Below are 14,979 nucleotides of genomic sequence, written 5' to 3'. Positions count from 1 at the left end.
ACAGGCACACACACAAGCACACACACATACATACATACACAGGCACACACACACACACAGAGGCAGACATGCATACACACACAGGCACACACACATACACACACACACACATACAGGCACACACAAATACACACAGGCACACACACAAGCACACACACATACATACATACACAGACACACACACACACACACACACACACACACACACACACACACACACACACACACACACACACACACACACACACAGATGAAGTTTCTTTTATTTAATAGTGGATGTATTTCTTTTTGTTTCTTTAGATCGACTCACAAAATGGTTGCTTTGGAAGAATTATGTATGATTACGAACGACCCACAACTTTTTTTATGCCTAGTTTTATTAATACATCCATTCTGGTAATCAAATTTTATACATTTTCTATATTCTGACTTTCCCTCTCAATTATAAAATTTTCTGCACTTAAAGAATATTTAAAAATTTATTCAATTATTTAAACTGCAAATTTTCAACTTTTTCTGTTTTTCTTATTCTAAATTATTTTGTTTCTAAAATAAAATGGTGATAACCTTGTTTGTATTTTTTTATTTTTCAGGTTTTACAATTTTTCGTGCTTTGCAGCGCTTCCGAATATTTGGAGTCGTTCGATTAATTCTATTTGTCTACAATTTTTTTGGAAGACTTTTTCTGTTCATAAAAAGTTTTAATCAAAATATGTTTTTATTTATTTATTTTGCGGACTGTTATCCTCATCTTCATAGTTGTTGTTTCACCACGTTTCGGTCAACTCATTCTTTGGCCTTCTTCAAGCAATTAACCGCGATGGGATAGGAATGCTGAGTCTCTTAACTGTATCCTCAGTAATTACTGCCTTCCATAGTTGTTGTTGTCTCATCACGTTTTGGCCAACTAATCCTCTGGCTTACTTTGGGTAGGACTGAAACTGCTATCTTCAGACAATGCTTACCTGGAAAAGTGGCGCAGTGGATAAAGGCGTTGCATCTCTATGGATCCATGTGAACCTTACCTGAAGATAGTGGTTTCAATCCTACTCAAAGCAGGCCAGAGGATTAGTTGGCCGAAACTTGGTGAAACAACAAAAACTATGAAGATGAGAATAGCAGTCTGCAAAATAAATAAAATGAATATACAAATTACTCATCTTAAATGGTTTCCAATAAAAAAAAAACGATATATAAAATACGTCTTATCAGAGTTTTTGAATTAATTTGATTGATTATTTAACTGGTATAATATCTTAATGATGATTAGAAACCGGTTAATTTGATTTTTCTGAATAAAATCAACAAAACTGTATTTTTTACTTTTAATCTTTTATTTTTTTTATTTCTGTGGAAGATTTGTAAAAATAAAATGTTTCTGTTAAATTAATTTATAAAATATTTCAGGTATTTTCACTGCTATTGCGAGATCACTCATCTTATTTTTACAATATGTTTCGAAACAACAATAAAAACAAACATAAGAATAAATGCAACAAATTCACATCTCCAATAATTTGACAATACAAGTTCATACAATGGAGAGTGAGTCAAGGAATTATCTCCTTGAATTCAAGCAAGCACCAATAAAGGACATTTTTTACATAAACATGTACCACATCTTCAGAAGATATTTATCTTAAGCTTGACCTTAGCACAATACCCCCAGAATTATTGCATATTAATCTAAGCTTAACCTTAACACCATATCTTCAGAATTATTGCATATTAACCTAAGATTGACCCTAACACCATATCTTCAGAATTATTGCATATCAAGCTAAGCTTAACTATAACACCATACCCCCAGAATTATTGCATATTAACCCTAAGCTTGACACCATATCCCCGGAATTATGGCATATTAACATAAGCTTAGCCCTTACACCATATGTCTAGAATTATTAAGTATTATCTCTAAGCTTAAACCTAACACATATCCCCAGAATTCTTGCATACTAGCAGGGGTACCTGGCGTTAATTTAAATTTAAATAGCAGTGAAATCATGTGTAATATATTTATAAGCAAGTTTCTCTCTTTCTCCCTCTCCCTTCAACCGTCATTTTATATCTCTTTTTTCTTCTTTTCTTTTTATCGTTTTTCCCCCTTAAATCTTTTAGTATCTTTCACTCAACTCATTCCTCTCTCTCTCTCTCTCTCTCTCTCTCTCTCTCTCTCTCTCTCTCTCTCTCTTTCTTGTTTTGCTGAGGAATATCTAATTCAGATACTGGCGCAACCCTTTTTACATGTAATACTGCGTTCTCATATGGGCAACTCCAAATAGAACAAAACAATGATATTTTTTAATAAAAGAAATATGATGAAGAGAAATTAAAAAATAAGATCTTAAAAATATATATGAAATTTAGTGATTTTTAGATTGCAAACTGCTTCAGCCATTTTCGGGACTGACTCCATATATATATATATATATATATATATATATATATATATATATATATGATACAAAGTAATTTTCAGATCGTAAACTGCTTCAGTCATACCGGGACTAACTCCAAATACCCTCTCTTCAAAATATATATGAAATAAAGTGATTGTAAGATTGTAAACTGCTTCAGCCATTTCCGGGACTGACTCTATATAGTCTCCACCCCTCTTTAAAATGTATATGAAATAAGGAATTTTCAGATCGTAAATTGCTTCAGCTATTTCTGGGACTGACTCCATATACTTCCATTTTGAAATTATATATGAAATTGCAAAGGTCTTGGAAGAGGTGTTTTTGGAGAGGGGTCCAGTGACGGAAGTGCTAATGGACAATGGAACTGCCTTTCGCTCCGCTGCCATGGAGAATGTGTTGGATAAGTGAGGAGTGCAGCGCTATTTCAGGGCTGCATATAGACCAGGCGGAAACGGAATTGTGGAGCGGCATCACAGGACCATTAAGGCTATAGCTGAAAGGGGCCAGATTTCGCTGCCAGAAGCTGTCTTCTGGTATAATATGGCTCCAAAGTCAGGGCAAAAAGTGGAGTCAGTGCCGCAGAGGGCAGTCTTCAAGTACGAGTGGCAGCATCCCTGAACTGCACAGGTACCCGCGGAGGAAGGCGAGAAGCGAGCGACTGTGCGAGTGGGAGAGGAAGTGTGGATCAAACCGCCTGATGCTCGCTGTACCACACGCTGGGGGAGGGGCATTGTGACAAGTGTCCAGTCCCCGAACAATGTATCTATCGACGGCATCCTTCGACACATCCTTGATGTGCGGCCAGTAGTGGTGTCATCGAGCCAAGTAGCGACGTTCACGAAGAGGCTCCGCGGAGATCGCAGTGAGAGAGACGGCCGCCATGTTGGTCGAGCGACTACGTGATGGGTTGACATGTGATGATCGTGTAGATCAAGGGGGCGTGTGGTTTGAGTTGTCCCCCTTGCAAATTGGCTGTTTGGAGAAATGGAAAACTAGATGGCTCTGTGTGGTTTGAGTTGTCCCCCTTTGCAAATTGGCTGTTTGGAGAAATGGAAAACTAGATGGCTCTGGTTGATAGTCAATTTGCATAAGTGGAGAAATGGGCAGCATATAAACGGTACTTTTTTAAAGCAGGGCGAAGAGTGCAGAGAGTGAAACGACGGTTGGAAGAAGTGACGGTGAATTCTTTTTGTGACGGTGAATTATTTTTGGACGTTGAAGAGCTCAACCTTTTGGAAGGAACAGCTGTGGCTTATATATATTTATTTTTATTTATTTTTTTTCTACTTCACTACATATATATATATATATATATATATATATATATATATATATATATGATACAAAGTAATTTTCAGATCGTAAACTGCTTCAGTCATACCGGGACTAACTCCAAATACCTTCTCTTCAAAATATATATGAAATAAAGTGATTGTAAGATTGTAAACTGCTTTAGCCATTTCCGGGACTGACTCTATATAGTCCCCACCCCTCTTTAAAATGTATATGAAATAAGGGATTTTAAGATCGTAAACTGCTTCAGCTATTTCTGGGACTGACTCCATATACTTCCATTTTGAAATTATATATGAAATAAAGTGATTTTTAGATCGTAAACTGCTTCAGTCATTTCTAGTCTATATGTCTCGCTAAAAATATATATATGAAATAAAGAAATTTTCAGATCGTAAACTGCTTTAGCCATTTCCGGGATTGACTAATATATATATATATATATATATGAAATAAAGTAATTATTGATCATAAATTGCTTCCATCGTTTATGGGACTGACTCCATATATTCCAGTAGAGCACATAATCCCTCGAGGCCTCTAGAGCACATAATCCCTCGAGGCCTCTAGAGCAGTTATAAAAACATCCAAAATCAGGCTTATTTTCCTTTACCCCCACCCCACAGACACCACGATTTTAAGACATTTTCGGAAAATGACTTGGCAGTTTTTCCCAATTTATACATAAACAGAAAAAAATGAACTCTCCAACAGAAAGTTTGTTCTTTTACATGGGTACTAAAGTGTACAAGTACCTTATTTCTTGTGTATAATACTGTACAAATACCTTGCTTCATATTTAAAAATAAAACTACTTAATAATTTTATATAATTTTCTGTTGTGCTAACTTTTCTGTAGGTCACCAGCAAGAGTTTTTTTTTCATCTGAGTGCTATACTGAAAAAGCATCCTATTTTTTATTTAAAAATCATACTACTCGAATATATTACATGATTTTCGGTTTCAATAATTTTTATGTATGTCACAGGTAAGATTGTCTTTGTTTTTCATATGGGTACTATACTGTACAAGTACCTTATTTCTTATTTAAAAGTAAAACTACTCAATGTATTTACATAATTTTTTTTTTTATTCAATTTCATCCAAACAAGGCACAGTGCCATTTTGAATTGTCTGCTGTGCTAACTTTTCTGTATGTCATGGGTAAGAGTTTGTTTTTTTATGCCCGACGAATTGTATTTGAGGCTGTTGCCCATGTTGATAAAGCTATTTTGTGGCAAAGGGTAATGAAAGTAGACCTGGTGGCAAAACTCCAAAAAGTAGATGGCGTTGCCACGGTGATATTGTCGTGCTTGCCGGGAGACGTGTTGGCCCTGTACTTGGAACTAAATGAGTGGAAGCAGGCCAACACTGATGCAATTCAAGCCAGATTGATTCATTTGGAGGGGGGGGGGGGCTACAAAAATTAAAAGAAGTGAGGTGGATGGGGGAATCTGTCGATGTATACGCCAACAAAATCAAAAGATTGGAAGCGCTGATGGGAATTAGAAGTCATGCAGCTGGTCATATTGCCAAAATGGCGTTTGTCATCGGGTTCCTCAGGAGATTTCTAAAAGCTACAGCAGGTCCTGGGTGTTGGGACCATGAAGGTAAGCAAGATGCTCCCAAGTGCAAAAATGCTAATGAACACTCAACCCTCTGGGTCTATAGGAACAGCAGCAACACAGCTCGGAAAAATGTGAGCAGAAGCTGGACGAGACCACAAGTTGCATGTTTGGAATGTCGGGGCCACACCTGCAGAGACTGCAGGAAATTCTTGGAAAGGTTGGTGTGCTATAGGTGTAACCCGAATGGTCACCTAGCAGTGAACCGTGACCCCAGGAAACTAGCAAGGAGGAGGGGCCAAAGCACTAGCAGCTGCACTGACTCAGAAATGATGGCGTACTTCTGTTACATTATGTGTATGACTATGTTCTATAATGACGTACATGTTAAATAGTGGGGTTTATCTTTTTCTGTATATTCATATACATGTAAATATGTGTATGTATATACATCGTATCATTTAGTTGATCATCTGGTGTGTATATTTTAACATTTATACAACAGTTCTAACAGGAAACGATTGATGTGGACATATCGAAACAGTTGTAGACAAACGGTTCTTTTTAACAGATGTAAATACCAACACATATCTGAATTATTTACAAACATTTATTTTTATGATCCGGCTGGCATCTTCAGAGATTACACGTTTTTACATCTTGGCTGCCTAAGATTATGCTGCTCCCCACATCACAGAGAGACCAACTCCCCTTTTTAAGTCGTCTGTTCTCTCTGATGTCCAGCTAACGACTGACTAGAATCTCCCCAAATCTACATCTCATCACGTGTCTCATTACGTGTTTCAGACCAACAGCTGATGTAACCCTAATCTAGTTATTTGTTTATGCAAACCAAAAATCATGCTTACATCTATTTTCTATTTTCACATTCGTCTCGCGATATTATTATATATCAATCATTTTTTTCCCAATTTATTTGTTTATTTTTCTAATCATAATAATTGATCCAACGACCTGCCCTCACTCGAATCAATTAACAATAATAATAGCAAGCCTCGCGTGCATGATCCTCCTCTTATGCTGCATGTGAGATGACGCCAAAAAAAATAGTGAAGAAATGATGACTGTGAGAAGTGTGAAGTGCCAACATTGCCTTCACATTTTCGCCAAGTTTCAGAAAAATCTAATGGATGAGGCAAAAGTTATGGGTTAAAAAGTGTCATCTTTTGTAAATTTTACGGCATTTGTGACCCCTTTTGAGCACCTGGGAACGCCGAATCCCAGTGAAAATGGACAAATGATGCAGTTTCACGCCTTAAGACATGTATATTTGAATTCAGCACCATGGAAAGCTACTACATATCAAGTTTTTGTTGAGTAATATGAAAAAAGAGCTCCAAAAAGGCATTTTTTTTAGCCCTAAAAGTCCAAGAGGGATGCAAAACAGAATTTTGCCAGGGTCACCCATACTGAATTTATATTAAGAACAATGGTCTCCACATTTTTACCAAGTTTCAGGAAAATCTAATGGATCAAAAAGTGCCATTTTGGGCCATTTTGAGGCATTTTTGACCTCTTTTGAGTCTCTGGGGACACCAAATCCCAGTATAAATGGATAACGGTGCAGTTTCAGGCTTTAATACATGTATATTTGAATTGACCGCAATGAAAACCACTATATAGTCAGACATATCAAGTTTTTGTTGATAAATATGAAAAAAGAGCCACAAAAAGAGGCATTTTTAGCACTAAAAGTCCCTGGGGTCGTGAACCAGAATTTTGCCAGGATCACCCATACTGGATTTATATTAAGAACAATAGCCTCGACATTTTGGCCAAGTTTTAAAAAAATCTAATGGATGGATCAAAAGTTATGGGGCAAAATGTGTCATTTTTTACCTCTTTTGAGCCCCTGGGGGCGCAACAGGAATTTTTGTAAAAAAATTTTTTTTACTATGCACATCTATTTAATGAAATACAATTTTTGGCAAAATTTCAGGAAAAACTAATGGACGGTTATTTGGCAATAATCCGAACTAATGGATGCGCAGACGCATGGACAGTTTAATAGATGTTGGGGTTCTTTAAAGTACAGGATAGCAAATGCTTCATCAAGACATAATCTACATGGGTCGTCTAGGTCCTTACACGTGGTAGCTTGTCTTATTATTTTCCATTTGACTACTGGTGAATGTCCGCTTTCCTTGAGTTCCCAGTATTTATTCGCTAGTGTTGTTTTCATACGGTGTTTTTTATTGTTGAATGTACTTTTGTGGTCATAGTATCGAGTTTTGAAATCTAAGGAAGTCATACCTACGTAGTATTTCTTGCCTACATGTAGATTATGCCTTCATGAAAAATTTGCTATCCTGTACTTTAAAGAACCCCAGCATCTATTAAACTGTAGAAGAGAAATAGCAAACAACTGTGTTCACAAGATAAAATTTACTCTAGGATAGCGATAGAAAATAGTTTTAAAACTAAGAAAAACAATAGAAAATAACAAATAAATAAATTAAATAAACATGAATATACATAAACGATCACACATATATGTATATATATATGTTCATATATGTGTGTACACATATATATATATTTATATATAAACTAACATTAATAAAAAAACAAAAAAAAACACTAACCTAGACTTAAAACAGATCAAGAAACTAAATATCCAGGCTAATTAGAGCACACACAAAGGGACAGGTCAACCAGAGGCCAAATAGGTCTTTGTCCAATAAATGCATGCTCATTGGCTTATAGGAAGGGCGCGGTGGATACTAGAAAGCTGATTGACTAACTAAAATCTCAATAGAAGATGCACATATAAAAACGACAAACAACCACAGAATTCGTGCATAAGCCTGAAGAGTGCTAGAGTGGATGAAACGCGGAATATTCAGTGTAGCTTAATCGCCATATACATTTTATAACTTACTATATATATATATATATATATATATATATATATATAGTCTTGGAAGTTTTTTAACCTTTAAAATTATATAAGAAACTTATTTGATTTTTATATTTTTTATCATTCGTTCGAAAACTATTTAGTCAGTAAGTCATTTAATCACCTGCAATCACTGCATCAACTTGCTCTCTCGAATTCACTATAGTACTAATGTTACTTTAAGGGATCATCAGTTGTTTACCATGAAACACTGTTTTGGGGATTTAAAAAAAAAAAAACAATATATAAAATCATGGCTCCCCAGCAGTGTTGATCAACCACCACCTCCCTTAATGACAAGAACAAAAAAAAAATGTTACAGATATTAGATCTAGTTTCCTACTCTTGATTAATTTGGTTAGCCTATTCATGATATAAAAATGCTTTCTTTATATATATATATATATATATATATATATATATATATACACACAGTTAAATTTGAATAATTTTAAAAATAGGACCCTTATTTTGGCCCACCCTGATATATATATATATATATATATATACTAAGGTACAAATTTATAATCAACTAGTATCCAAATTATTTTCATATAAACCCTGTGTATCGCTTTATTGCAGGTCAATATATTTTTAATTTTGAAAGTGTACCATTTATTTGTTACTGCTACTGTGTCGGCAGAGTATACAAAACAATATGCCTGTTAGTGCTTAACATTTTTGCTGCCTTTTTTGGGGGACTTTTGATTAGAAGGTTGTCCTCTGGATGAGTAGATCCTTTAGAATGGGCACCTTGAAGGATTTCTATTACCAAAGGGCAGATAACTCATTCACTCGACTAGCTAAGAGGATAAAGTTACCTGAAAATCTGGGGTCAGACAGGACCAGGAACCTTGTGCGACATGTTCAGGCAGGGAACACGTCTTCATATTTATTTGAATCCTTTTTGTTCAAACAAACTTGTTACTTTTATCCACCTTTCAAAAACCAAATGCAAGCTTTTTTCTATCACATCTGATCTTGACCTTAAGCTACTGCTTGAAAGGCACAATTTAAACCATGTGCTGAGGATTTAAACCATGTCATTTGCCCAGCAAAAAGATCCGGAAGAGTGGCGTCATGTGTCCCAGGTATTCAACTGCTGCCCGATTGCTTTGCTGTGGTTGATTTTGCTCCCTGTGACTGTTTCGTAACATGAGTGGCCCTTTCATCATCTCAATATCTTGGTTTTGTCACCGTTTGCTCACGCAATTCTATCAGCGCCTAGAATCGTAGTTGTGACACAACAATTCTACACACAAATCTATGGGACTATATTTCGTGCATTGAAATAGTGAACAGGCCGGAACAAAAATTAATAGAAAAGGCCTGACCAGCCAAAAAACAAACAAGTTTCAGACGGCGTTCCCACAAGTTTACTTTGCCGCTGCTCGTGGTTATCACACATGTCAGACTCCGTTTAAAGACGTAAAACTGCACGGCTAAGAATACCAAGCTCAGCCTGCAACAGATAAATTACTCAATTCTTTACCAACCAAATTCACGCAAACAACAAACAATGAATATTTTTTTCTTGCAAAACTCTTACTTTCCCAGTATACCTTCATTCGTGGTTTTTCTTCATAAAGAAAATGTTGACAATAACAATTTCCTCGGTCGCGAGGATTTTCTCATTCATGAAGATTTCCAGCCAATATTCTTACAATTACACAAATATTATGTTTTCACTTGGATTATAATTTCGGACTTTTGTCTCATAAAAAATGCATATTTCTCCACTTTATTCATGGACTTTAATCTTAATAACTTCATGCTCATGGGAGATCACGAACAGACAGAATTCATACAAATTACACATCTCCCATATCTAAAAATAAACTTATGATTAAATAAAATTTATTTTGGGCTTTAAAATTTGTTTCCAAGTTGTTGCTATTTACTGATTTTTTGCTTGTTTTTGTTTTCTTGTTAGAGAAGTTTCGACCTATGCTCACGAATCCAAACATGTGTAAGGGTCTTATTCTCAAGAAGATGTCTTACCTGAGCATTACGTAAGCCGCTAATGAAGGCGTTCAAAATGTGTTGCTCTTGGGATTCTAAAGCCGTCATTGGGCAGAAGTTGTAATCTTCACCCAGTGTCCAAAGGCTCTTAAGGAAATGGTCCAGTGTTTCACCTGCTTCTTGTCGGCGAGTTGCGAGTAGGTGTCTAGAAAATATCTAATTTTTGGGTTTTATATAACTGTAGCGTCCAGTACATCGATTGCTTCTTCGTAGGTAACGCAATCCGAGAGATTTCGTTGACTGTGTGAGACAGGTAGTTGGTTAAGAGCGCACGCTTATTGATGGGAAGTCCTGGTCTTTCTGAATGTAGAACCTCGATAAAATTTCTAAAGGTCTCGCACCAATGTTGCCAGCATTTGTCGCTTTCTGAATCTGTTATAAATCGTCCCGGTCGAATAAAATGTAAAATGTTCCATTCTTTAATTGAATAAATTGTAATGAAAACAGGACGATAAGTTTCCATCTAGTAATCTTTATTCTTCAATTAAGAATTTGACTACTTGTCGGTATTTATTTGTGATAAAATAAATTTGACACAAAGTCGTTTTTAATGTGGGAGAAAACCAGCTCCCCTTAAAAGGAGCACTCTGGCAGTTTGCAAAAATAAAATTGCCTTATTATAGAAGGGTTTCCCCTTCAATTGACTAAGGGCAATTAATTTGAGTGCGGCATCTGAGCAGACACCACACTTCAGCCACCAGCTCAGTACGAGTACCGGATGTCGACCGACAAGAATTCAACTACTTGTCTACTCGACAAGCGGAAATACACAGCTTATATAGTCTTGGATTATCAAGGGAGATAATCCATATTCACAACATATATATTTAAGAAAGTCTGAAGGATCTGAATTAAAAAATGTAATGAAAGAAGAACTGAGAAATCTTTCCCTGAAGGCAGAATCACATTTTTTTTTAGAAAAATGTGTTTCTTTCCTTCTTTCTTTCTTTTTTAAACAGAAAAAGGAAATCAAAATTTGTTGTTTAATCAGTTCCATTAATATAGCTGATGCAACAGAAAACTGTATTTTTTTTTTTTTTTTTTGGTAATTAATCCAGGAAAATTCATAAGCTTTCGGTGTACGGCGCGCAAAGTCATATTAACGATTTAAGCGAGTGTTTCCTTGTTGTATTGCGTCCTAGTCTGAACGGAAAGGAAATTCTGACGACTGATGGGTTTAATGTCAAGAATCCGGCAGAGAGTGGCTTACTTCTGAACTGAATGGGTTTCGCGCGCAATGTCTTTTATACATTTCGATCGGCTCCAGGAGCAAGCAATCGGAAAAAGAGATTTGATAAATGTTTTCTTTGAGCGCTGATTGAATAGAATGTGTGCGCAAGCCTTTTCTAGTCTCACACAAAAACACGCATTCACATTTCAAGCTATATTACTTGTCATATACATACACGCACACAAACATACGCGCCCACGTCCACACACGTACATATATTCACGTTCGCGTACATACACTCACATTCACGTGTATATACACACACGCTAACGTATACACATGTACTCACATACACGTACGCATGGACAACGTCACTTTCCCTTTCAAAGGAAATCCACACATGCGCAAAAGACCACCGGAAACACCTATAAAAGAAAGAGCAATAAGCGGCTTCTTCCCTTTTCCAACATGCCTTCCGAGGTGGTTGGTCGGCGCACCAGCCACTGCCGTTTCGGCATGCGCGCGCACGCGCGTACCTCACACCACTTGCTACTATGTGGGACAAAAAGCCAACAGACTGTACGTACACTTTATATGCTTTCTATCTCCTGGATTGACTTTCTCACTCTATCTCACTTTCGTTTTGATCCATCAACACAGACATGTGCGCAATTCTCTACTGAGCTTAACCCTCTCTTTCTACAGGCCGGCTTGCCACTTCGCGTTTCTCTATTGCATTCCCCTTTCCTTCCACGCGCGTAGTCGTCAACGGTGGAATGAACACGTGTACACTCAATACTTTCATTTCTCAACAGAAAATAAACGACATGTTTATTTTATTCCAGCATTTGAGTTCTTTGTTTCCTTTATTCAATTCGTTTCATTATTTTTTCTTGTATTTATATCCTAGTCTTCTACATGTGTATGCCCTGTCACGTGGTAGTGTTTTCAACTACGTTGGTGAAAGAAGACAAGCTTTTAGTTTTATACCCGCAGAAATTACGTGGGTATATAACAAATGTACACGCAACTGAAACGTTCCTTATCCCCCCGTTAATATGTTTCTTGCGTGTCGCTGCACTGTGTTTGCGACAGATTTTTGAACTCGAACTAACTTTCGAAACAAAACCATGGGTGCCGTTACACAAATCTATCTCTCATGCACTAGCTAAAACTCTCAGCCTGTCTACATGGGGATCCGTTATATAACACTTTTAGAACAGTTAACATTTTTAATACTAACGCCAAGTTAAAATGTTATGTCTGTAAAATCATGTAATCGACTAAAAAAATAAGCACCCCCTAAAAAATACACAGGGTTTATCGGCAAGAGCTAAAATCTACAAAAGTGAGAATGTGTGTGATTGAAGACATTTCTCAACCTATATACTCAACGAATTTTTGATCTACAGACTTGAAATTCGGTATATAATGTATTCAGACATGTGGACAACTTTTTAATCGGTTTTCATCCGAAACAAAAAACAGCTGCTAAAAAGCAAAATTTAAAACAATTGGTACTTGGGGGTCATCGGATTTTTATCTGTTGTCAACTGTTTAAAGATTGCGCATGCGCGAATCGTTCACATTACAGCTTCCTTATGTTAAGAATAAGTATGTTTGAAAATATTTTCAAGATTGTGTCGAGCTAGTCTAATGGTTATCGTACTTAACTTACTGTCTTTAGGTTTTGGTTTCGAGCTCAGCTCGAATATTATTTTTACTTGCAAGAAGTGAAACATAATACTCGCATGCACATCACGTCTCAGTTTCTTTCCGTTATTTTCACTCCATTTCTTTTAAAGGAATTAGCGTTACGTTTAGTACCTACAGTGTTTCTGGTTATTATTAAACTGTTGACAAAAATACGTTAGGATATCACATTTATACATATGTTAAGAATGGCTTTCTAAATGATTAATCTTGTTTTGTTTTCTCTCTTTTTTTTTTGTAAATTTTAAAACGAATATTTTACTGTTTTATCTCGGATTGTAACAATAAAATAACTTTTGTAAACAAAATGCCGTTCTCAGGAAAAAAAAAAAAAGCCAAAACAGCCAAATTTAAAACTCAAGCCACACTTTTTAATAATAAGAAAAAAGTAAAAAGTAAAAATTGTCCCGGTTCTCACATTTTCTTAAACAAAACCAATGTTGAAATTTTTAATAGAGAAATACTTTTTATTTATTTTTTTATTTATACCCATTCAACATCTTCGCATTTGGGTAACGCATTCCTTAACCGGCAGGTCACTTCTATTATTATCATCATCAGCATAGGTATAGTTCCTTTTCTAGCAGTTGGCTCCACTCCTACCATCTGGAGGAGGGAAGAGGAGGAGGAGGAAGAGGAAGAGGAGAAGGAGGATGGCTTTTTGCCCGTTTTCGTCAGTTTTTTTTTACATGGGGTTCACCACTTATCAAGGCCCGAAGGCCACTCAGGGATAAGGGTTATCGCGTGTACAGTAATCAATGAGATAGTATTGTAGTAATTATTAGTATTGGGTGGTTATATAGAGTATCTTATTTAAAGGGGCGGTTTGTCAGGAGTTTGTTTATGTTGGACTTGAAGACGTCCAAGTTGTAGTCAGGTGGGAAACAGGCAAACGGAAGAGAGTTCCACTGGCGTGCAGTTCTTCGGAAAGGAAATCTTCCATAATTCAAGAATTTACCCCGTATTTGTACACATAAAGCCTACCAAAGCGGCTTTATGGTCTTCTCTCCCCTTTGAATTAAAAGGCGCCTGAGCCTTCACAAAGGGAAAATACTTCTTTCTCACATTTTAGGTCAAAGAAACTTTTTGTTTGTGATTCCTTTCGGAAAAAAAAGAAAATTTTGTCAAAGAAAGACTGAACATTTCGTTAAAAGGGCTGAATTCAAAACAAGGACTGTTTTCTGTTGTTTTTTTTATATGTTCTTTTCTTTCAGCCTTTCTTGCAAGTAAGGATTGACGTCTTTTTGGTGTTTGTTTTATATGTATTTTTAAATGTTTCCTTAAGGGGTTTTAACCCCAGCCTTGGGAAATAAAGGCAATCGATAACTTTTTGTTTTAATAAACTTGGATCATTTTAAACTTATTCGGGTCTGTATTTCTTTACTCTTTTCCATTAGTTACTTTTTTCCGAGAAATTTGCTATAAATGCTTCCCCCCCTTTTTTTTCTTTCCCTTTTTATTACGATGAAAAACGGATTTTGGTGACGACCCCAAAATTTCGTTACCAAGAAACGGTGCTTATATTTCCAACTGGAAAAAAATCGTTCAAGGTCATTTATCAAGGGTAAAAAAAAATGCCGGGTCATTTCGTTACTATGTAAAAGCCCCGATGCCCAAGAGACAACTAATATCCATACAGATGTAACTGTTTAATCCAGCACCCGGGCAACGCCGGTTACATCTGCTAGCAAACATATAAAATTGGTTAACTCAAAACACTAGAAAGGATCGAAAGTGAGAGATTATTTTACATTACACATTTTTAAAAATAAAAATATATTTTTCAAATTATCTTTTTTTTTATTGGTTCGATTTGTAACTGGAAATTTCGAACTAATACCCTTCCATCTTTAATTCAAATATAGTTTTTCT

General features: G+C 36.1%; 1 protein-coding gene across 3 annotated transcripts in view; it reads left to right on the top strand.

Annotated features, from left to right (window-relative positions):
- LOC145293681 (uncharacterized) overlaps positions 1–1,315 on the top strand; it is a 74,723-nt gene extending 73,408 nt beyond the window's left edge. For 2 of the 3 annotated variants that reach the window (XM_080140075.1, XM_080140077.1), the window contains exons 9-10: positions 301–396; positions 594–1,315. In XM_080140075.1, the coding sequence (XP_079996201.1) occupies positions 301–396; positions 594–650 (153 nt within the window). In that variant the 3' untranslated portion in view covers positions 651–1,315. The remainder of the gene's footprint in view (positions 1–300; positions 397–593) is intronic. The other variant, XM_080140078.1, reaches the window with a different exon arrangement.
- The last annotated feature ends 13,664 nt before the right edge of the window (positions 1,316–14,979 follow it).

Source organism: Euprymna scolopes, chromosome 15, assembly GCF_053919585.1.
Source record: "Euprymna scolopes isolate OS-2025 chromosome 15, ASM5391958v1, whole genome shotgun sequence".
Classification (NCBI taxonomy): domain Eukaryota; kingdom Metazoa; phylum Mollusca; class Cephalopoda; order Sepiida; family Sepiolidae; genus Euprymna; species Euprymna scolopes.
This window is presented reverse-complemented; position numbering and strand designations above follow the sequence as displayed.